The 24,983-nt window shown below is 36.9% G+C and overlaps 1 protein-coding gene across 2 annotated transcripts; it reads left to right on the plus strand.

The window, feature by feature from the left end:
- Positions 1-585: 585 nt before the first annotated feature.
- On the plus strand, positions 586-23,060 carry LOC583227 (serine/threonine-protein phosphatase 2A 65 kDa regulatory subunit A alpha isoform). Of its 2 annotated transcripts, none has more exons than XM_030978383.1 (14): positions 586-741; positions 4,339-4,429; positions 5,720-5,820; positions 6,594-6,826; positions 7,419-7,566; positions 8,499-8,657; positions 9,200-9,385; positions 10,322-10,407; positions 12,176-12,398; positions 13,642-13,702; positions 14,490-14,563; positions 16,624-16,847; positions 17,497-17,588; positions 19,164-23,060. In XM_030978383.1, exons 1-14 carry the CDS (start codon positions 661-663, stop codon positions 19,169-19,171), a joined length of 1,767 nt encoding a protein of 588 aa, XP_030834243.1. In that variant the 5' UTR covers positions 586-660; the 3' UTR covers positions 19,172-23,060. The 2 variants fall into 2 exon arrangements, with proteins under 2 accessions (XP_030834243.1, XP_030834242.1); XM_030978382.1 differs by lacking the exon at positions 19,164-23,060 and adding an exon at positions 19,054-19,139.
- Positions 23,061-24,983: the final 1,923 nt, after the last annotated feature.

Raw genomic sequence — 24,983 nt, forward strand, 5'->3', positions numbered from 1 at the left:
TGTGTTTACGGTCATTTAGGGGGTTCTTTTCTCAAAGTAAAGCTCATTTTTCACAATTGGGGGGGGGGGGGAGAAAAAAAGCGGAACCATGTTTAGGGATATTGTTGAAAATGGGACCCATGTTTAGGGATTTTTTTGTGTGAAAAAGTGACCCATTAGAGCTGCACACCCCCGTATGTCTTAATATGTGAGTCCCCCCCCCCCCCCCCCCACGGGTCCCATTAAAATGATGAGAAACTTTCCTTTTGCCTGAATGCGATGTGATTATATAAATATAATTAAAGTGAATTTCATTCTATAGGCCTAATAAAATTTTCCTTTTCTGAGCGATAGATAGATGGATTATATTTATAGGAGTGATATTTTGTCTTTCAATGTTGACCTGATTATCATGATAATAATATACCCTTTTGTCGAGGTCTTCCTTGCTTTCTGCCCTCTCCCCTAAGTCCTCCTCTCCCCCTATACTTCCCCTTTCATAATCAATTTCATTCCTGTTGCATTTTGATGCAGATGTGTTGTGTATGCAATATGCACGGAGTTCAAATTGCGTTACGCATTTAAAAACGAGCGTGCGCAACAACGCACTCGCATGCATCCGGGCGACTTCATTATTTGAAACCCGTCAAATCGACGATCACCGGCGAAAAAACAGACAAAATGGCGTCAAAAGAAACAGCAGATGACTCCCTGTATCCCATAGCTGTGCTCATTGATGAGCTTAGAAATGAAGATGTACAGGTAAGACGCTCTACTGTTCCATATCACCCTAAATTATGAAATTTGAGAAGAGTATTACCCTGTCGCTGTGCCACACAGCTAGACTCGACTTTACATGTTCACTGCCTATTGAATTTGTGTGTGTTGTTATGTGCAAATTGATCGAGCGCGAGCTTGTCTGTACTGAGTCATGTACAAAGTCAAGCGAAGTTTCAGGAACACCGCAGTGCACAGGTGCATGTATCATCATTATCATCATGTGTGGGATGTTGCAAACTTTCATTTTCATGTCGAACTGAAACAAGAGTTCACATCATGTTAGACTGCACATAAACAAAATTATCAGCACACCAGTTTGTTGATGAAAATATTGTGAATGAACTTAAAAGGCCACTTGCATTTGTTTTAATTTATAGTCGGTGCACTGCACGCCTGACAACAGATGAGATTGGCAAGAAGATTTTTTAAAAAGGTCGAAATGAAAAATGCTCATGACATGTAAAGAGACATGTGGAGTGAAAGAGTTGTCTCATTGTAGCATGGCACAATATTGTTATCAATTCAAAATATGATAACAAATTGAGTCTTGCCATGTCAGTTCACATTGTCTTCCAGTAACTTAGAGTTAGGCCTAGTCTAGACTTAGTTGCAGAAAAGATGCATCGGCCATCGCCTAATAATATTATGGCACTATAGTGACGGGGCGAAATATAATCTTACTGGGCCTAAATAACTACGGTTAACTACGCAATATGCTTAAACTACTATAATAAGGGTTTATCCTACCATATGCTGATAACTACTCGACGACGTCTCGTTGCAGCACCGATGAGTGGAGCTCCACGAAGCTACGTTGAGATCCAAAGAGACGGGCAGACGGCAGTGTTGTTGCTCGCATGCAGTCTCAAGTTCAATCTGCCATACCCAGTGAAGGGTATGATCGTGGAAACTACCGCGGGTGTCGCCAAATGCAGGACTTGCGCGCATATGGGTTTATACCCGCCAGAGCTCAGGCTGAATCACTACAGCACTCTGGAGACTCCCTTAATTTTGAGATTGGAAACGTAGCTTAAAAAATAAAAAGGACAGAAGAAACGGGACTAACAACTAGGCAGTTTTGTCAAGTCCATTCTTTTTCCCTCTCAGATGTCAAGACTAAAAGAGTCAAATTTGTTAAATTGTTCTCACATTTTCTCAACAACAAAAATGCTATGAAAACAAAATTAGATGGTGATTTTTTTTTTAAAGACGGCCTAGATGGGTGATTTTTGTCACAAGAAATCTGCTTATCACATCAAGTGATAAGCAAAGGGGCATCGTTCACTGAGTTGGATAGGGGATTCTTCTATGTGACAGGTGTACATGTAGGATTTGGGATAATATTTGGGTAATTTACATTTACTGCAGAGCAATTACCTCAACTTTTACTTGTAGAGATAAAAGTTGAGGTAATTGCTCTGCAGTAAATGTAAATTACCCAAATATTATCCCAAATCCTACATGTACACTTGTCACATAGAAGAATCCCCTATCCAACTCAGTGAACGGAAATACGCGCCGCTGATTGGCTGATAGCGCGACCCTCGCTTGTCTGCTAGCTGCGAGGCATGGGCGATTCGCTACACTGTGCGCGGTGAATTGTACCATGTATTGTAGCGGCCGTGTTGCGGGAGCGGGGCCCTGCACTAAACTCGAACACCAAGCAAAAAATGGCGACCAAAGACACATTCAGTGTATGTGGTTTCAATGATGTTGCTCACATACAATTTGCACGGAGCTTTACACACACTTCAACCTACACATACATATCCTTTACAAAAACTTCTGACGAAATCATCAAAAAATATGACTTACTGAAACAAAGAACCACCATACAATTTTGCTGAAAGTACCTAGAAATATCGATGACACCGATGGCGAAAAAAATTGTTAAAAAATCGAAGTTGGGATGGAAATATAACGAGTTTGATATCAACGTAATCAAGAAGTCGCAGGCAGAAATAATCGCACTCATAGGTTAAACATTGTGGGAAAATATGCAAATGAAATGAGTAAACACCCAATCAAGCACTTTTATGAATGAAAAATGACGTCGGGCTTGAGCAAACAGAAGAGACGCATTGTGCATGTGCAAGTTTTGTGTGTAATTCTTCTTCGTGCCTGTTAGCTGTCAAAAATCTTGACAATTGTCAATAGAGATGGTACATGTACATGCAGTTCTAGATCTAGGTCTAGAGTACCGGTAAAGGAGGGGGTTTTCGGCCACTTAAAACAAAATTTTATTTTTGGACTCTTTACTTCCTATTTATTATCATTTCTTGTTCAAATCATGAAGCAAATACTATTATTACTTAAACAAAAAAGGAATCCCAGAAAGAAATCATGAATTGCCATGACAATAGTCATTTTCATGTTCACTGTTTCGGAGGTAGTTTTCGGCCGCATGTACAAAGTCAATAGCAAGCAAGTACGCGCACCGTGTGTTCCCCTGCTAATCTATAGCACTAGCTGCCAAGGGGGGGGGGGGGGGGTATTCCAAGCTGGAGCTTGCCGTGCCGAAAACTACCCCTGCGGTGATCAGAAATTGGAATCTGAATTAGACAGAGATATCATGTGTGCGCTGGGGTATCCGGCTGCATTGATTTAATACATGCGATGAGATACTTTTAAGCTTGGACTCACACAAAATCGTGCTCTAAATCTGAAAAATACTTGAAATACAGCTCATTTTATGGTACCTATATTCCTTACAAACACCCGTAATATACTAGATTTTTCAGATTCAGGTAACAGGCCCACCGATAACATTGCTAAAATGTGATATTTAAGGATAAATTTTCCATTGCAAATGTGGTTCTTCAGTGGCTCTGGCATGTTATGGTATGTGTGGGATATCATATGTGATATGCTATTATGCAATGTATTTCAAAGGGATTTTAACATGCATCCAACGGACCGGCCAAAAACTGCAGACGGGCCGAAAGCCCCCTCCTTTACTCTATATAGACTACTCCAGTATTCCAAACAGGAAAGAGTCTTCTTCAGAATTTAGATCTATTAGTGATGCACCTCTTCTAACTTGTCTCATGCTGTATAAAAAAGCACAACAAATTAATGAACTCAGATATTGTCAAGTTGATGAATTGTCTTTATTTCCTGGATTTTATCATTTTTATGTGAAATTGCATGAAACTATCCATGGTATAATGGCCGAGATCATAAAATAGTCCTAATTAATTCAACATTTTCTTGTAAATATACTTCTGCTTTGGTATTGATGGACTAAACTCTTTAACATTATATCAATAACTTTGTTTGTGCCTCCAACAGGATATTATTATGCAGTTTTTATGTAGAAGACTACATAGCTGTATACAAAGACTTTTCTGTTTACAGGAGCCTTCTTGGGATTTGTTGAAAGTAAAGTGTGATTTTCTCAAAGCTATTTTAAAGGATTGTATTGTTGTTGCTTTTCTTTTTTTCTTCAGTTTATCAGAGTTTATAAATCGCTCCTACATGTATGTTCTTTTTTCAACCCTTGACACATTTGATTGTCAGTGAACACTTTTGTGTATCGTAATGCAATTTGTTCTCATTCTCTTTATTGAATTTTAACAGAGGAGACTCAACAGTATCAAGAAATTGTCCACAATCGCTTTAGCTTTGGGTGTAGAAAGAACAAGAGGGGAACTTATACCATTCCTTACAGGTAAGCTTACTACATGACCAGTAAACAACTCAATTATTCATACCCTGTGTAAATGTTGTGGTTTTGTTTTCGTTTTTCTTAACTCAAGAAAGAAGGTCGACTATTTGATTTAGGCTTTCGTTGAATACTTTTAGATGTCACATTTTGAAGAAACAAATCAGGAAAAATCAGCTTTTCACATAACAACAACATGTAAGGGTATGAATAAGTTAGTCATTGACTGTAAGTTACTTTAAATCTGAAGGAACAAAGAGGAGAAATGTTTACTTCTGTTTGGTTCTTTCGTTTTACATGTACATGTATGTTCCATATTGGACAGAGCATTTATGAGTTGACCAAGCATTATCGTGACGAATTAGTCATTATGGCCGAGCATGATTTGTTTTTATCTGTGAACAAGTGGGTGTTTCACAAAACTTGTCATCAGTGACAAATGACAGTTTTTGTTATAAGCTACTGAAATCCTTGCTTCTGATTGATTATCAGCAGATTTGTCACTGATTTTTGTCATTTGTCATTGAAAAAAGACTTTGTGAAACACCCCCAGGACTCTATTGCACTTAGTTTAGATTCATTAATGCTATTCAGACACAGTGATTTCTACATGTGGGACTGTAGGATAGATGTGGAATTTAAATTATGGACTGTTGATGACAGTTGTTCAACGCTATGATTGAACAAATCTTTTACAAATATTAATATGAGGAAATGACTTATATATCTTAATAGACCAGTTCACGGTTAGCACATGGCTGCAATGACCCTGAATATCCACAGATCTTCAAAACACGAAGAGGTCCCACTTTGTACATTTTGAAATAATCACTCCTACAGCGATGGAGATGCTACATACTTGGCCTTTGTATCCCCTATAATGATTACAAAACTTTTATGAGCAGTTGAGCACGTATCCAGTATTCCGTCTCCGTGTATTTCACAATTTGTTCTGCAATGGCCTTTATCTGCTCATGCTCAGACTGCAACCGTGAACTGGCTTATTCAGTTTGGACTTTGGACATAGGGAAGGTCTATCATGGGCTTTTGTGGCTGGACTCAAGGACATAAAATGGAACATTTCCAAATAAACTTTATGACTATTATTTCAAATATATTTTCAGTTGAGAATAAATACTTACCTGTTGCTGATTTTCAAACCTATACCATAAACATTTAAACCTGTTACATGTTAAAAATCCTTGTGGGCCACCCTGCTGTAGTGTACATGTATGTACATTTTATGTACATGTATTTTTTTCCCAATAATTAAATAGTGCCTATTTTTATTTTCAGATACTATTTATGATGAAGATGAAGTCCTCCTGGCCCTGGCAGAGCAACTTGGTTCTTTTACTCCCCTGGTCGGTGGTCCAGAGCATGTATTTTGTTTATTGGTAAGTTTGAAATAATTCAAACACTCTTATTGTTCACCATTGGTGACAAATGAAGTAAGAAATTTTGTTTCTAAAATATGATTTTGTTTCTAAAATATGCACATCCAGCATGAATGATGCAGTGTAAGATGTTTATCATTGTTGTAAGCAGAGATGCCCTAAATCAGATGCATGCTTATCTCAAGTGCATATCATCATCATCATTATCATCATCATTATCATCATCATTACCATCATTATCATCATCATTATCATCAACATCATCATCATCAACATCATTATCATAATCATCATCAACAGTAACAGTAGTACCATGATCATATTCACTACCACCATCAAAAAGTTCGATAAAATGATGCAAGTTTCGCCAAATCTTTATTTTTATTTAAAGAAAAAAAAACACAAATGAAGCTTTGTACATGTATTTAAAAAAAAAAATTGTTATGAGTGTAAAATTAATCACAGTCACTACAGCTGTGTGAGAACAAACAAATCTACACACTGACTGCTTACATGTACACTTATTGCATTGAACATGGGGAACTGTTTTAGCTTGAAATGATAAAGGAAATTGAAATATCTGCCAAGGGATGTGCCCCCTGGAAAGTTGATGCCCAATGTAACATGCTCTGTGTCTGCCTAACAAACTGCTTAAAAAAAGTTATCTTTGGTACAGCCTCCCCTTGAAAGCTTAGCCACTGTAGAATGATGCCCAATGTTACATGCTCTGTGTCTGTTTTTAAGGACTGCTGTTTTTATTGTCTTTGGTACAGCCTCCCCTTGAAAGCTTAGCCACTGTAGAAGAGACCGTTGTGCGAGACAAGGCTGTGGACAGCTTGAGGAAGCTCTCGGAAGAACACACCCAGACTGACCTTGAGAATCACTTTGTACCGATGGTCAAGCGTCTAGCGGCGGGGGACTGGTTCACCTCTAGGACATCAGCATGCGGTCTGTTTAGCGTCTGTTACAAGAAATGCAAAAACACAACAAAGGGAGAATTACGAGTGTGAGTACTCCACCCCCAACCCCCTCTTGACTGCTACACAGGCAACAGAACAGAGCTTGAAATTAAGCAATGCCCTGATACCTTCCCATATACATGTATACATGTACATACATTCTTTGGTACTCAGGGATGCCAGATTTCAGGGTTCAGGTCCAGGGTTCAAGTCACTAAGAAGAATTTGGTTAGTGTTCACAAGGAATTCACCGCAGATCAATTGTTGCTGGACCATGCGTCACACAACAACCAAACTAGGATGAGCGGGAAACACAATATATCCAAATATCTTTTGTTATTATGCCTCCGCCAACTAAAGGTGGTGAACCCAATACATTTTGGGGCTAGTACATCAAGATTGTAGTCGTCGTTTTGCATTTTTGCTATAGGCTTTTTGTTTTTGCTTTGTAATGAAATGTGTCACAAATAATTCCATCATTTTCCTATTAAATTAAATTAATTAAATTATACTTAAATTAGGGCAGAGGCATATAAGAGCCCCAGTCTCATTTAACTTGTTGCTAATGTGAAAAGAAAGTAGAAAAGATCTTTAGTGGGCTATTCACTTATCTTTCCTTTTTCTTTCTTCACTCATCAGGTTGTTTAACAACCTATGTAGCGATGACACCCCTATGGTACGGAGAGCTGCTGCTAGCAAACTTGGTGAATTCGCCAAAGCTGTAGAATCTGAATATGTCAAGTCGGATCTTATTCCTATGTTCAACAGTCTGGCTAGCGATGAACAGGTAACGAACTGTCAGGTTTATCAACCTTTCCCCCTCCCCCCCCCCCCATCACCTCTATCTTAAAGAAAAGAACATGAACAAAAGAAAAATATACAGTATGTGTTGGTTACTTATTTTTCTTTTAAGATATTGTACTTGAGAAAGCACAATTATAGTAGAATGTACATCCAATTTGAACTTGAACTTAAATGATGATTTGTTGGGTGCACATCACCTGTATTATTAAGCTCAACTCATTATTTACAAGAGGGCCCTTGACCTGATAACTATTGATAATCATGTAGACGTGCCACAACTCAATATGATATGGTTGCTCTTGTCAAGCGCCCTCTACAGCCCAATTCGTCGCGGGTTTTACGAACCGACGTAATACGTAATTTTGGCCCAATTTTTCGATATCAACTTTTTGTTATAAATTGAAAGTACTATGAAAACTCTACCAAATGGCAAAATTTGGGAATTTAAAAATACATATATTTCAAGAAATTCTCAGAACTACGCTTCGAGAATACCCGAAACATCATGAAGTCGCGTTATTGGGTTTTACGAACCGACGCGCATACGATAAGCGTCAGTTCGTAGAATAGCCAACATGTAATATAAAGGAAAACATGATGCGCGTATAGGGATGGGATTTACGAACCGACGCAGTAAAGATTACGTCAGTTCGGTATACCCGCGCTTAATTACATACAACACACAATACCATGCGTGTGCAATAATATAACGTTGGGTTTTCCGAACCGACGCAGTAGGTTTCAAGTAAGAAATTTCACGTATTACAAGAATGTACATCAAAATTTAAAAACGAAAAGCAAGGGCAACTTCCACTTTCATTACTATATCAAAATGTTAAAAATTGGATAGACGTAAGACATAGCTCATGACCTGATCATCCCCATCACCCTTGTGTTTTTATTTGCACCTTGCAGCAAGACTCTGTGCGATTGCTGGCCGTGGAAGCTTGCGTGAGCATCGCGACCCTGCTCTCCCACGAAGATACAGAGCTCCTCATCATGCCCACCATGAGAGGCTGTGCTGAAGACAAGTCATGGAGAGTGAGGTACATGGTCGCTGATAAGTTCACAGAGGTAGGTATCTGCTCCGAAAGTTGCTTAGAACTGCATAATGTATTGATTAATGCATAGTTTTGTTGTTGTTTTTTCTTTGTTGGTTGCTATAGATATGATATGCGCTGTTTATCAACATAGTGTTATGATTCTCCCCCCCCCCCCCCCCTCTCTCTCTCAGTTGCAAGAAGTAGTAGGTCCAGAGATCACTAAGCAAGACCTGGTCCCAGCATTCCAGATCCTGTTGGAGGACTGCTTTACACATGATGTGCACTTCATCAAGCAATAGTAATAATAATATTAAAACGGTGCCGCCAAAGTCTCTAAGTGCTAAGTCTCACTATTCTCCACTCTCTTTTAGTTGCAAGAAGCGGTAGGTCCAGAGATCAATAAAGCAAGACCTACATGTAGTTCAAGCATTCCATAGTCTGTTTGAGGACTGCTTGGCGCATGATATGCACTTCATCAACATATAAAAATAATAATACAACGGTGCTTATAAAGCGCTTTCTGCCAAAGTCTCTTGGTGCTAAATGTTACTATTCTTCCCCACTCTCTTTCAGTTGCAAGAAGCGGTAGGTCCAGAGATCACCAAGCAAGACCTGGTCCCAGCATTCCAGAGTCTTCTGAAGGACTGTGAAGCAGAGGTCAGGGCTGTGGCTGCTCACAAGGTCAAATCATTCTGTGAGAAGCTAGCTCCTAACTCTAGAGAACAGATCATCATGGCCAGCATCTTACCCTGCGTCAAGGTCAGTCCAGGTTTCAGTTCTTCATAGGCCTGTCTTTATCAGCTCGAGATTGCCAAATATACCGCTAGTTCAACTATCTCGATCGCAAAGTATCCAGTTAGTTTGTGTCTTCATCAGCCCGAAGTTGCAATTTGGAGGATATTTGGTCGGGATAATCATCCCGAGATATATTGTAATTCTGTAATTCTGAGCATTCTGGATCAAAAGATGAAAATATGCCATTGGAATAGCTTTAGCTTCCGACAAATTTTAAATTTAGAAAGGCAAGCTGTATTTCAGTTCATAGTGTTTTTCTAAACCATTTTGTGACACTATGAATATGACGGACTAAGAAAGAGGACGAAATATGCAGTTCCTCATTCTACCCTCAACAATTGCTGTGGTAGACAAAGGAACATCCCTTTACTGCTATTATGTAAAAATGTGTAGAACAGTTGTCACATGCATATTCACCTGTTCTACTTATTTTTACATAATAGCAGTGAAGGGATGTTCATTTGTCTACCACAGCAATTGTTGAGGGTAGAATGAGGAACTGTATATTTTGTCCTCTTTCTTTGTCCGTCATATTCATAGTGTGGGAAGCTAGGTATCCAGAAATTGACCATTGTGACCGGTATCTTACCCCTTAGGACCTGTCTCACAAAGCGTTCTCTCAATGACAAATGACAAAAATCACTGACAAATCTGCTGATAACCAATCAGAAGCAAGGATTTCAGTAGCTTATAACAAAAACTTCCATTTGTCAAGGTTCTAGGAAATATAATTTTTTTCTATTTTCATGAGTATCATTGTCAATTTGTCCATTGCCGACATATCGGCAGAAGATAAGCTAAGGTGATTTCCTTATTTTGTCAAAAAGTAATTGTAAAGGGGAAAGGAATCTGTACACATGTATTTAGACTTGTGTTATTTGCTCTCATTCATTCATGTAGGATCTTGTGTCAGACGCTAACCAGCATGTGAAGAGCGCCCTCGCGTCCGTTATCATGGGCCTCTCTCCTATTCTGGGCAAAGATAAGTAAGTAGTGCTCATGAATCTTCTGGGGGATGTTTCACAAAGATTCTAAGTCGAACTTAATAAGTTGGACTTAAATATTATGGAGAGCCATTTGTAGCCTTATTTTGAAATATATTCAAAAGCAAAATTTTAAGTATTTTAGACTTTTCATAAATTCCACCCCATGAACATGATATCTCACATGATAATAAAAAGTATGAATGTTTTGAATCAACATTTTATTCCTTTTAAAATATCTTTCACCAAATTTTTTCAAGGATGCTAACTGCTTTCCGTAATCGTTAAGTCCAACTTAGAGATAATTTCAACTTAGGATCTTTATGAAACAGGGCCCTGATTGACTAACAACTAAATTATTTGATCCTCCTCTTCTACCAGATCCCTCCGTTCATCTTCCTCCGTGCAACTTATTCACGGTCCATGAACAAAAACACGTTTATGGTGACCGTGCATTTTCATCAATCGCCCTGCCCTCTGGAACAAACTCCCACCCCATATTCAAAATGACCCATCCATTGAATCATTCAAAACCCTTCTCAAAACCCACCTTTTTAATCAGTTATAGTATACTGGAGGCGCACACAAGTAGTTAATTCTACTCAACTCAATTGTATGGTATTAGTAAAAAAAAAAAATTATTTTGCTGCTTTTTAACTATTGAACATGTTGCGTAATTATACTGAGTTAGACGGTACCACCTGTCCGCTTTGAAACGCCTGTATAAAGTGTCCTATAAATGTTATTATTATCATTATTATTATTATTATACATTACACATTTTTTTGACCGATTTATTTTTCTAGAGAATGTAACATTTTAAAACTTGCATCTAAAAGTATTCAACAGAGGCCCTAATTTAGCAAGTCCCCCTTTCATTCTTGAGTTACGAAAAACACAAATAATTTAGTTGTTATTAAACTGTATTTTCTGGTGCTACATGTACGTCGCAGAAAGTGAAGTTTAGAACATGGGAAAAGTTGATGCTTATTGCAGCTAGAGATGAAACTTAAAAAAGATCAGGACAGATAGAGAGTGAGGGAAAGAGAGAGAGAGAGAAAGAGAGAAAGGAAATGGGGGGGGGGGGGTAGATAGAAATAGAGAGAACGAAAATATGTAAGGAAGAGAGAAAGAAATGAGAAAGAGGACTATAGAATATAAAAATGGAAGAATGGATACATGAGGCGGAAAAAAAAACACACCAATGAATAACAACAAAAATGTTAAAGGGATCATTTAACAATGTTAAATCTGAGATGCACGGCCCTACGTGTTATCATTGTCTGTGATATGGTGTAATATTGAAGCCCTAAAAAAATTGCACTTCAAAATGAAGATGTGCCTCAATAAAGTAAAAAACCTTTGAGTGACCGGTTTTACCATACTTGTTTTCCCCTATAGACTGTAGTGTTATGGCAAACGCAAAATTTGATTTCGATTTTCAATCATAAATATCTTGATAATCAGACAGGCGATTGGCTTGCAAAAGTCATGGGGTTCCTGACTGACCTAAAGGTTTATAATCACCTATTTATGATTATCATTGCAGCATGAGCTAAATCAAGGATTAAAAAAAAAAGGATCTAAGACAAAGTTACTGGATCCCTTTAAGTAGCACAAAATTAACTCGTAGAAGGTATTACGATTATCGGTCATGGTGCATGTTCAGCAGTGAAAATGGGATCTGTTAGTAACATACTGTTCAATAGTGGCTTTAGTTCATGCCACAAATAATGAATGACCTCTAAATGAACGACCTTCTCAAATCCAGCACCATCCAGCACATGTTACCCCTGTTCCTGGCTCAGCTGAAGGACGAATGCCCAGAGGTCAGACTGAACATCATCAGTAACCTAGACTGCGTTAACAAGGTGATCGGCATCACCCAGCTCTCACAGTCTCTACTACCAGCCATTGTAGAACTAGCTGAGGATAACAAGTGGAGAGTTCGACTTGCTATCATCGAGTACATGCCACTACTGGCTGGACAATTGGTAAATTAATGGCCCACTGTTGTAATAATAATAATAATAATGAATTATATTTTCTATAGCGCATTATACAAAATATGTCTCTATGCGCTTTACATTAATAATAATAATACACAATATTTATAAGGCGCTTAATACTGGTGTCTCTAAGCGCACCATATTCTGACTTAACAATTATTTACCACAACTTATACATCTGTTCTTTATTCAATAAATCATGCATATATAATAATAAAAATAAGATAAGAGTGAGATGAAACATACATACAAGAGGTCACATTGTGTTATGTGAAAGCTTAATTAATTATCTACTTTTGAAGTATCCTCAAACAAAAATACTGACAAGATCTCAACTAAAGTAGTACAACAGTAACTAAATAGAACAACATTATAATTCATTCTTGAATGATGACACAACAATTAGCTACTTGCTCCCTCTATATAGAAAACAATGCCTAAGCAGTGACCATTGGTCCCCCATGATCCTCTTTCTCTTATGTTAAAGATGAACTTGAGTTCTGGTAAAAAAAGAAAATGAATTCTCACAGAATCTAACGAAACTTACACTGAATGTTCAAGATTACAAATAAATGTCATGTGCCAAACAATTTGGAAGAAAATGTATACTGGCTGAGTAATGAGCATAGAAAGATAAGGAAATCAAGGTAGTACTAGCCCCGACACCATGTGCGTTGTCCCATATACATCTTTCTGTGTAAGTGATTGTTACTTTACCAAGACTCTGCCAAATTTGTGATGATTTTGATGACTCCAGAACCTTGCATTACACACCATTACTTACATGCTATATGATCAACTTTTCTGATCCATTCCACACCTTTTCTTTCACAATGCAATCGCATTACCAGTACTCAAGTTTATCTTTAATTGAGAGCTGAGTTGATTAGATAGTCACCTGTCAGTGACCTTCCTGGGTGGTCTAATCCCTCCTAGCCAAACTAGTACAGATGGGCTTTAAACTAAGATTATAAGAAAATATTGAGTACATGCCACTACTACCTGGATAATTGGTAAATTGAATTTAGATTATTAGAAAACATCAAGTACTTGCCACTAGCGTGACAATTGGTAAATTATTCAAAGATAATGAAAACATCAATTATAAACTAGCAAGACACCTAGCAGGACAAATTGTAATGTTACTGATACTATCCTACTAAAAATGAAATGCATTTAGTGTACATGTAAATTACCCTGTTTGGATATTTGTGATTTGTTTATGCAGGGTGTAGAGTTCTTTGATGAGCAGCTGAATAAGCTTTGCATGGCATGGTTGGTGGATAATGGTAAGTCTATTAACCTATCTATGTACAACGTATGATTCTACATAGTTGAACATGTTCACCTGGACGGTGTACATCATTAGGAAATTAGATTTATGACACTTCCAAAAGAAAGTATCAATTTTTAATAGTATTAATATTCTGGGTTTATATAGCGCTTAATACTTTGATGTGTCTAAGAACTTTACAGATGTATTATTGCCCTGGTCATTGGATTCAGGCTTGCCCGCACACAATGTATGCACATTCTCTACTGCCTGGGTAGCATTCCAGCCAGGCATCAATTTTCAGACACTCACAATGCTGAGCAAACTACAACTACGTTGGTATCCTATCAGGTACCCATTTAAAGAGAAAGTTGAGTTCTGGGAAGAGGTGAAAAATAATTTGTGAGTGTTATCATGGTATTATGCAAGTGTGGAAGAACATCAGATAAAAAGTGTTCCCTTAAAAGCATGGCTCTTCAAATGCCTTAATACTCTAAATATGGCATGTAACATCATAAAAATTGGGACAGATTTTTTATGCCACATGTTTGTGTAGTCCCATATACATTTTTTGTGCACAATGCTTGTTACTTTACCAAGACAGGGCCAAATTTCTTATCATTCTGATGATTCCAGAACCTCTCAGTACCCCCTAATACTTATATGCTAGATGATCAACGTTTTTGTGATCGATTCCACACCTTTTCTTTCACAATGCAATCGCATGACCAGGAATCGACTTTATCTTTAATGTTGCATACTGTTTTTGATTTTAATTTGAAATTGTGTATTACTTCCTCTAGTATTCGCTATCAGAGAAGCTGCCACAAACAACCTGAAGAAGCTGGTAGAGAAGTTTGGCACAGCATGGGCTCAGGTAAGCTGCTATTCTATCCCAATCAGTCTACTAAGCTTCCATGCTACCCTTAAAGACCTGCTGTACTAGTTCAGCCAGAAGGGATTAGACCACACAGGGAGGTCACTAACAGGTGGCTATCTCATCAACTCAGCTCTCGATTAACATAAGAAAAAGAGGATCATGGGGACCAACAGGCACCGATTTGGGAAGTTTTCTATATAGAGGGAGCAAGTAGCTACAAGTAGGACAGTGTGGCTTTAATGAAATCACATACGGGCATGTTGGAAGAAATCATCGTTAGGCAAAGTTTGTTCACATGCTCACATCCCATTGAATGAAGCTGGTTCAATGGGATGTGAGCAGAGTTATGGGGTGTTGCAAGAAAGTTGCAATCAATTGCAAATCCCCAAATTCAAGCGTAAGTCTTGAGATTAATTGCCATTGTGATGGTTTTCATTACACTGGTGTGTTCAAAGACATGGTAAGGGGGGGGGGGGGGGGGGTGTGAGGGTGCAATGGCTCAGTGGTAGAGCAGTGAACTCTTAATAGGGAGGTCCCAGGTTCAAAACCAAGTTGATGTGCCTTTGGTAAGGCATTAATCCTCATTACCAAGGCCCTCGAAGGACTTACAGCCACCAGTCCCCTGGTTGCTTACTTACACATGCTTTCGTAGCAGTCAGGTAAAACAAACAAACAAACAAGACCAACATTTAGCTTGCCAATTTTGATTTTGTACCACCTCAATGCATTGTGATCAGAATGTGTTCTTTCATTCCTTTTTTTTTCTTTCCGTCTCCCTCTTGCTCTATCTCACTTTCTCTTGCGCTCTCTCTCTGTCTGTCTATCTCTCTCTGTTTATGTGTCTCTCTGTCCATCTCTTTCTCTCTGTCTATATGTTTCTCATTTTTCTCTGTCTCCCCCTCTCTCTGTCTGTCTGTCTGTCTCTTTCTCTGTTCCCCATTCTTTTCTGTCTCTGCCTCTTTCTCTTTCTCTATCTCTCTCTCTGTCTCTCTCTCTCTCTCTCTGTTTCCCATTCTTCTCTGTCTCCTGTCTGAAATTGTTTGCTTTATTGTTTTGCATGTTTCATATTATTGTACTCTGTTTCTTGTATTATTGTAATGCTGGTGGGAAGCATATTTGTTCAACACATTCTGTTGAAATCCCCCCGGCACCGGGATCTTCTCCCTCCCTTACGTAGTGATATCTCCCGTCGCCTATATTCTTCACATCTTCTCAACACCCCCCCCCCCCCCCCCCCCCCCCCCCCCCCCCCCCCTCTGTCGGACTACCCGGTATTATTCCTCAACGATACCCACTATTGTTAGACTGCTTAATTTACCTTGAATCTTTGAACTAAAACTAACAAATATTGTGTCAACAAAACAATGTCTTTGTTTATATTTCCACATGCATTTGCATCTACTGATTGCTACTTTAGTATCTCTTTTATGTGCAATATCAATTAAAAACAGAACCTGAGAATTGTTTTTCCAATCAATGTGAAATAGTCTATTTACTTGTTAATATTTATCTTTGTCGATGTCAACATTACATCTCTATCATCACTATACTTATTTAATTAATTCAAGGTTTCTTCACTTTTTTCTCTCTGATGTAAGATTAATTTGTCAATTTCGTTGAGTTCAGGAACATCACTTTGTTTAACCAATATTGAAACTTAGCTGTAATATCTTATCTTTTATTGTGTTTTATCTGTATAAACATCTAAATGTTATCCCACCTACGTATCACTGTTGCATTAAACCTGTAAATTGTTGATTATCAAATTTCAATTTCATGTAAAACGAATGCCAATTTGATATCATCAATGAAACTTGTAAATCGTATTTAAATATACACAATATTTGTTAAGTGTTCTATATATTTTGATGTGTTGTCAATGCAATGTTATGCCATGTACTTTTTACTCTGTAAATCGAACAATTTCAGCTTTTAGCTGCAAATCCGTTGATTTTTATCTGAATAAACGAATGCAATACAATACAATATTTCCACATTGTGGACGAATAAATAAATCAAATGAAATCAAATCAAATATCTCCATCTTTTCCACACAGAGGACCATCATTCCTCATATTCTTGGGATGTCTCGTGATTCTAACTACCTGCATCGTATGACCTGCCTCTTCTGTATGAATGTCCTCATCGATGTGGTCACTCCGGAGGTTCTCAGTCGGGAGATGTTGCCTATCATCAACTCTCTCGCTGAGGATGCGGTGGCCAATGTACGTTTCAACGTCGCTAAGACTCTCCAGAAGATGGGCCCTTTTATCGAAGCAAGGTAAGCTCATTGTTGGTCAAACACTTTTTTAGCGTCAAGTAACGCCTGGCTGGAATGCTCCCCAGGGAGTGGAGATTATGCACACCGTGTGTGCGGGCAAGCACTGAATTCAATGACCGGGGTAATATTTGTAAAGCGCTTTTAGAGACATTTGTCTTTAGCGCTATATAAAAGCTAAATATTATTATTAAAGGGATTGGTTATCTTTGTCTCAGATTCTGAAACAAAATCCTGGATTTAGCTCTCGCTGCAATGATAATTATAAACCTTTAGGTCAGTCAGGAACCCCATGACTTTTACAAGCCAATCGCCTGTCTGATTATCAAGATATTTATGATTGAAAATCTAAATTTCAAAAAAAAAAATTCTAACGGTTTCTATAACACTGTTTTATCAGTGTCTGTGATATGGTGTAATATTGAAGCCCTAACAAAAAAAAATCACGCTTAAAATTGATCATGAAGTGCGTCATAAGAGTACAAATCTTTGAGTGACCGGTTTTACCATACTCATTTTCCCCAATAGACTGTATTGTTGTGCTGTGAGCAGATTTGTCATCTGTGGCAATTGTTATTGATATTCTTTGACAATATATAATGGCCTGATCAGAACTAAATTTCATCTCTGAATATGAATTGTTTCTTTGTAGTTTGTGTCAGACTTCAATCAAGCCAGTGCTTGATAAGCTGAATACAGATACAGATGTCGATGTCAAATTCTACGCCCAAGAGGCAATGGCAGGTATGTATATACACTATGAACATCACAGACAAAGAAAGCGGACAAAATATACAGTTCCTCAGGTAGACAAAGGAACATCCCTTTACTGCTATTATGTAAAAAGGTGAATATGCATGTGACACCTGTTCTACACATTTTTACATAATAGCAGTGAAGGGATGTTCCTTTGTCTACCTGAGGAACTGTATATTTTGTCCGCTTTCTTTGTCAGTCATGTTCATAGTGATAACACCCTTTCACACTTGACACTGTCAAACCGCACTAAAAATGCAAATTGCATATATTAATTGTTGCTAGGTAGGACAAACAATTATTCGAACAAGGCACGTTAAAGGTAATACAAAGTTTTGGTACGGCGTCGTGAATTTGGTTCAAATGTACATATTGGAAGCATATGCGATCCTACAATATTCAGTGATCATTGTGTGGTTGAAATCGTGTGTAAAGTGATGAAATTATAGATAACAAAGTCTTTATGTTGGACAGCTCCCTCTCAAGGTTAAGATATTAATTTACCTTTAAAACAATGTTTCTTGGCTAAAATCGCCCGCTTTGCTTTCCAGTTTGGTAATTATATATCACAACTACATATTCTGAGATTCTCATGGTCGCATCTATCATTGGATGGCCGTATGAGCTATTTGAAATTTATCAAAATTTACCGGGAGCACAGGTAAATTTTTATATTCAATTTTTCTTGAAAGCAGCAGTGTTTTAGGGGCTTATTTTTCTAGTGCTTATAATACATCCTCAGGGGCATCCAAATATATCAACATTTTAAAGAATTGCTATCCGTCCATTTTCCAAATTTCCCAAAACTTTGTATTCCCTTTAAGTTTTATGCATTAAATTTGATTACATAACGAAAATAGTCCAGTATCATCAATCAATTATTTGTTATCATTGATCAAATAGAAAAATTATATCGCTGTATGAAAATATATTGTAGTAATTTAAAAGTATTGAAATCAAATTCATATTTAGATTGTTGTACAGTCCAACCTATCTATAGCGACCGCCCAAGGGAAACACAAAAAGTGGTCTTTGTAGACAGGTTCCTTTAGTACATGTTTCAATGAGAAATCATTTTCAAGGGAAACACAAAAAGTGGTCTTTGTAGAGAGGTTCCTTTAGTACATGTTTCAATGAGAAACCATTTTCAAGGGAAACACAAAAAGTGGTCTTTGTAGAGAGGTTCCTTTAGTACATGTTTCAATGAGAAATCATTTTCAAGGGAAACACAAAAAGTGGTCTTTGTAGAGAGGTTCCTTTAGTACATGTTTCAATGAGAAACCATTTTCAAGGGAAACACAAAAAGTGGTCTTTGTAGACAGGTGGTCATTATAGCAGGTTTGACTGTATTTTATAATTGAGAGATAATTTAGTAGCCCACCATCATACATCGTGCAGTTTGTCTGTACATACACATGTATGTATGTGTTTGTCTACTTCTTCTTCTACACAGCACTCTCTATCAAATAGAAGTGCACAAGCATCGGAGAGAAAGAAAGAATGGTGCCCAACCTCTTCTTACTCTACTTAAACACCTTCTCCTCATTCTCCCAATCTGCACAGTCATTTAAGGATGGAAGGAAGACAGGACCGGCTACCAGCTCGTCTGCTGCCCCAAGGCTATAATGGTAATTCCTAGAAATACGTTTTGAGACTTGAGATTTAAAATAAACCCCAAACAAAATAAAAGGCAGTCCCCAAAGTGTTGTTGCAAGCCATTGTATTTGGATGATAGTTCAAGCAAAACACATTTTGATAAAAGTAATGGCATAACACATTAAACTTTTGTAGATCACTTTGACATTGTGACAATTTAATAGATGATATGTTAGAATTCATTGTTTTTTTCAAATATTTATCCCGATGATGAACGTGGTTTAATGGTAAACTGGAGTAACCACATCTGCTGTGGCATAGGGATTGTATGTGCTGTGCCGATATTACCAGATATCTGCATTCAGTTATAGAGAGATATGTATTTGGCTTCTGCTATGTCAAACACATCGCAGGTCTCATGTTCTTTTCATATTGATCAGCCTTAAACACCCTATCCGATGAAAAAACAACTATATATAAGTGGAAAACTGAATGAACGTAGAATTCAAATATAAAGGAATAAAACAATTTCCCTTTCAGTATTGCTCAAAGGCAAATTGAAACCTTTTTTTTCATACCCCTCCAAATTACGGGTCAACAGGGGTCAAATTTGCAGAAGTTACAATGATGACATAACATGTGGACCCGATCGGCTCACCTATACAGCAGAGGCGATGAGCTGTGCTTATTTAATGCAAAGCCATTGTGAATATGCGTACTCCACATGATGTCATTAAGTCGATATCAAGTTTTTAGGTCGACAACTTCTGATTCTCAAAGCGTAAGATTTGAGTTTTCAGAGAGCCGTTTCTCCTCTGACAAACACTAAACTGCCATGTAATTGATAGTTCTTTAATCTATGGCTTATAAACTTTCCCTTGATATATATAATTCATCTATTTCATTCATTTTTCAGTTCGGATATGGTCTTTAACATCTGATGTCTTAGTGTGACACTGTTTTATTCAACTACCCGATTTTAGTTTTCATTGGGCTGATGTAGTAGATGATTGAGAAACCCACTGTCTTGAGCAATTCAATTTCTTAATCTATCTTTGATACCAAAAATGAAATAGGACAGTGAGGTCAAAAACATACTTAAAAATCCTCTTAAAGTACAAAAGAAATTGCCTTTGTATTGCTCTGTTTGATGTGATTTTATTGTATTAATTGAACCAATAGGAAGAATGTCGCACAGTTGTCATGTTTAAAGAGAAAGCAAAACTTATCAAGCAGATGTTGACTTGTGTCAAAGCATCATTTGTGTCTTGAAGATGTCTTGTATACTGTGTCACTGTTGTTGAATAGTTGTGTTTGTTATTTAATTTTGTCTTCAGTGCTAAAAATGTATGGGCAGCCAAAAGGGCCAATATTAATAAAGGAAAGTAAACAAACAATGATAGAAACAAAGATTCAGAGATAGACATGAAGATAATGCAAAAGTAAAGACAACCTCACAATTTAAGATCACCTCAAAAATAAATCAACTTTCAAAATAAATGTAACACAGGAATAAACAAAACTTCAGAATTAAAGATAACTGCAGAAATAAGGTTGGCCACGGAATTGTTTGTTTATTTTTCTTTATTAATTTTGCTGCCCATAAAAACCAGGCATCCTGTGTGAATATTGTACATAAATACTTGGTATGAAAGAAAGGAGAAAGTATGATGGAGATGAACTTTGCACAACTATCTATTCTTGTGTATCGGAAAAAAAATCTTTAGACATGATTTCTTTTTATATTTCAGATATTTGCGTGAATAATGCTGAAAGCATTCTTAAATTGGAAGATCTAGACGTTAAAAACTAAGATGTGTTTTAAAAATCATCATGAAACTATTAGTGGAATATTTGATTGGGTTTTGTGACTTACAGGAATTAATGAATTTTATGAAAATGCAACAATTATTTTTGTCATCATCAAATGCGTTGGAATCAAGATGTTTGAATGCTCTTTAAGCATACCGTGTATCTGTTGTTTCCCCCACCACACTAGTCGGGGATATATGTACTGTATGCAGAGATTATTTGATTTTTCAAGTCTTGTTTCCTTTCTTGCTTTATACATGTACATTAAAGGCATCTTTTCAACATGTATTGTGCAAGTTGCAAATAAACTTAAAGAGATCTGTTTCATTAGTGAGCATTCTAGGTATACAGAGATTTAGTCAGTTGTGGTCCTAAAGGGATTGCACATAGGTTGTCATTAGACATGTGAAACTAATTTGAGATCAGTTTTAAACTTTTTTTCCAAGGCTACACCTCCTTGTATATGCAGTTATCGCACATGATTATTACACATGTGGATATTTACAGACGTAAACGGAGGGAATCAGACTGAATTCCTGCAGTGTTTATAGAAAATATCTAGAAATCTGAAAGTGGATGCAACTCTACAAAGTTGATTCTCACTGGGCTTGACCCTTGTACTGTGATAGGATTAGCTCTGTTCTTTACTTCACTTTTCACAGTGTGTTCAGGCTTGTTCACATTGCTGTAGGAACATAGAAACTATTTTACTTGTAGATAATGGCAAGTAATGGTGAGGGTCAAGTATCTGCAAGTCTGAATGGAAAAAATGCCTCTAAAGCCCTGTTGAGATGTGATGCGGTAAAACAGCAGCTTTTTGTTTTGTTATGAAGATGTCGTAAAGTGTAATACGTTTGACATTTCTGTGTCTTATAACACAGATCTTGAGTATTTTATCTTTCAATGGATTTGGCTCCATGAGAGTGTGATATTATTATGTCATTGAGACATACAGGACCTGTGTTGCGCACGTTTGCCATTCATTTACACGATTTACAACATCATATCTGAACGAGCCCCAAGGCAAGCGTTACCATTCCCCTGCATCTTATATGATAAGGGAAAGTGAGACGTCCATTACTTACCAATTTTTCAACAATTTAAGGGGTCAGTGACTCCAAGACGTTACTCCATTTTTGCCATTTTGAGAAAAAATAGTTTATGTGTCACTGAGCACTTGGGCCTCATGGAGTCAAGTCTATGTTTCACTAGCCATTGACTTCAATGGGGTGTTGGGTGGAGTTACGTCTTTGTGTTTCCTGGAAAGCCCACATTTTCCTGAACATTTTGATATCAAATACTAATTTGGGCAAAATATGGACTTACGTCTTGTTGTCACTGAAACCTCAAATTGATTCCTTGAAGTGGAACGATATTCCGTTCATGAGATATTAAATGCTAACATAGGATTAATCAGGAAGCTATTTGACGTGTGTTGTTTTGTAGATTTTAAAAGTGAATAACGAGGGAAGAACTGATGTGGTAATATATTCAGTTATATTAAATAGATGAATTATTCAGTTCAATAGTTGCTAAAAGTCATTCATCCAGTATATTTGATATTTCAGGTACCTGTGTTTGTATCTTAAACAATCACCAGTGTGTTTTTTCTTTTTCTTCATTTACAAAAAAAAAATAAACGAAGCATATTCATCACCCCGTATACTATATGTTAACCATAAAATATGTAAGTGTTCGTCTTTTGAAACGCAACTGTATTTTAATGCAGCAGCACTATACATATAGCAAGAGAAAGCAAGTTGTAATGCTATCAAAAATATAATGCGCAAGGTTTAACAAAGAATAAAGAAAATCAGAATTGTGTGGATAAGTGGTGGAAATAAAAATGCTGTCAAATATGTTTGTAAATTATTTGGGCTTGTGATGTTACTTTAGAACCAAGCCCTCGCTTGGTTGAATGGACAATTTTGTTTGTGTTTATAAACACCCTTGTGAATGAGTGGTAGTCGTGTATTAGTATATAAGCACACTGGTCTATTTGTAATAATGACTTCATTATCTAAAAATAAATAAATATTCTGTCTACCACCACATCGCTGTCTTAAGGGAAATCATTTCTTGTTTGTCTGGTCTGGATAATGATAACAAATTACAATTTACATGTCTTTTCAGGTACATTAACTTTGCTCATGTCGAATCTGGTAGGACAGCGCCCCCCCCCCCCTAAAAAAAAAAAAACAACAACAAACAAACAAACAAAACTGATGCAACATTTGACTAAGGGAGAGAAAATAACATGTTTTGCCTAGTTTGGTTTTGGTAGGGTAAAAAATTGACTTAGGGGAAAGTCTGATTTGTCCGACTTTGAGTTGTGCAGAGTTACCCGTCATTATACGTGTAGTTCCCAGAGCACAATGTGTCTAATGGAGAAGGTTGCCATCATTTTCTGTATTATTCTATAAGAAGGAAGATTACAATTCAATTATAAATTTCTTAGATATATATATAGGGCCAATACCAAGTGTTATATTGAATGAAAAACATTGGAATAAAAAGTTATAAAAATATTAAAGCCCCTGTTGGGAGACCTAAAAATATGATGGCAAAATGTCAATTCAATTTCACTCTATCATAATGTGAAGAGGTCATTTAAGACACATTTCTGCGAGGATTTTCAAAACAAATGTGTTTGAACTTTGCAGTCACATATTGATGAAAGAATACAAAATTTGGGTTTTCCGAGTACAACAGAAAACCCAAATTATGTATAATTTTATCAATATTGGTCTCCAAACACATTTTGTTGAGGGAAATCTTTGCAGAAGTGTGTCTTAAAGGCATCGGTCAACAATGTTAAATCTGATATTCATGGCCCTACGTGTTATCAATGTCTGTGATATGGTGTAATATTGAAGCCTTAAAAAAATTGAGCTTCAAAATAATCATGAAGTGCTTCAAAATAGTAAAATCTTTGAGTGACCGGTTTCACCATACTCATTTCCCCCAATAGACTGTAGTGTTATGAAAACCATTCAGAAAACATTTTGAATTTTGATTTTCAATCATAAATGTCTTGATAATCAGACAGGCCATCGGCTTGTAAAAGTCATGGGGTTCCTGACTGACCTAAAGGTATATAATTATCATTGCAGCATGAGCTAATTCAAGGATTTTGTTTCAGACAAAGTTACCTGATCCCTTTCAAATGACATCCTCTTTCACATTATGATACAGTTTAAATTTGATAAGTTTAAAATTTGTAATATTGGTTAGGTAATAGACCCCTGGAATATCATTGCAGGTACATGTATAATCTCAGTCCTACATGTACCTTGCTGCAATTAATACATGCAATTATTTTTCTGACTACAGAGATATTGTACATGTCCAATTATTCCTAACAGGTGAAATACATTTTTTGTAAAGAGGCACTTAAGAAATATTTGTGCATTAAATATGATTACATTACGAAAATGGATCTCTTAATGTCAATGGAGGAATGGATCGTGTAAAGAAAGAGGAAACGCAAGTTGTATGAAACACATGACCCACATGACAAAAGTTGTTATTTTAATATTGAATTTTATTTTGAGCATGATGAATGGGCATGAATACATTTTACAATGATAATTAATCCTATAAATTATTGAGGTCTGTGCATTCAAGTGATAGTCCCAAGATATGTATATGAGTTGAGAAATTGAGATGTTGTACATGCAATTATGCTGCCCTTCCACAACAAAACAGCATAACTGAGATATAGGAAGAAATGTGCATGGAATTCCTGCTAGATTCATTTAATATGTTGAGCTGTTTTGACATTCTAATATCTATACAATGGAACAGTTTTTTTAAACCCTAAATTGTAGTTTAACATGTGGAACTTGATGTTCTGAGTCACCCACACTAAATAACTAAATTTTGCAAGAAATGTCAGTTATGCTGTTTGTCATGTAATAGCAGTATGGTCCTTACCTTTAAAGGTTTGTCAAATAACATCATAATAGTCCCAAT

The sequence above is a fragment of the Strongylocentrotus purpuratus genome, unplaced genomic scaffold, assembly GCF_000002235.5.
Source record: "Strongylocentrotus purpuratus isolate Spur 01 unplaced genomic scaffold, Spur_5.0 spur5_scaffold_1, whole genome shotgun sequence".
NCBI classification, from domain to species: Eukaryota; Metazoa; Echinodermata; class Echinoidea; order Camarodonta; family Strongylocentrotidae; genus Strongylocentrotus; species Strongylocentrotus purpuratus.

What these genes read in the sequence shown, in the direction of transcription:
- LOC583227 (XM_030978382.1), top strand. Translation starts at nt 661, where the DNA reads ATGGCGTCAAAAGAAACAGCAGATGACTCCCTGTATCCCATAGCTGTG. An exon ending in GCATCTTACCCTGCGTCAAG is followed by an intron (nt 9,386 to 10,321) that starts GTCAGTCCAGGT and finishes TCATTCATGTAG; the next exon opens with GATCTTGTGTCAGACGCTAA. An exon ending in GGCCCTTTTATCGAAGCAAG is followed by an intron (nt 16,848 to 17,496) that starts GTAAGCTCATTG and finishes GTTTCTTTGTAG; the next exon opens with TTTGTGTCAGACTTCAATCA.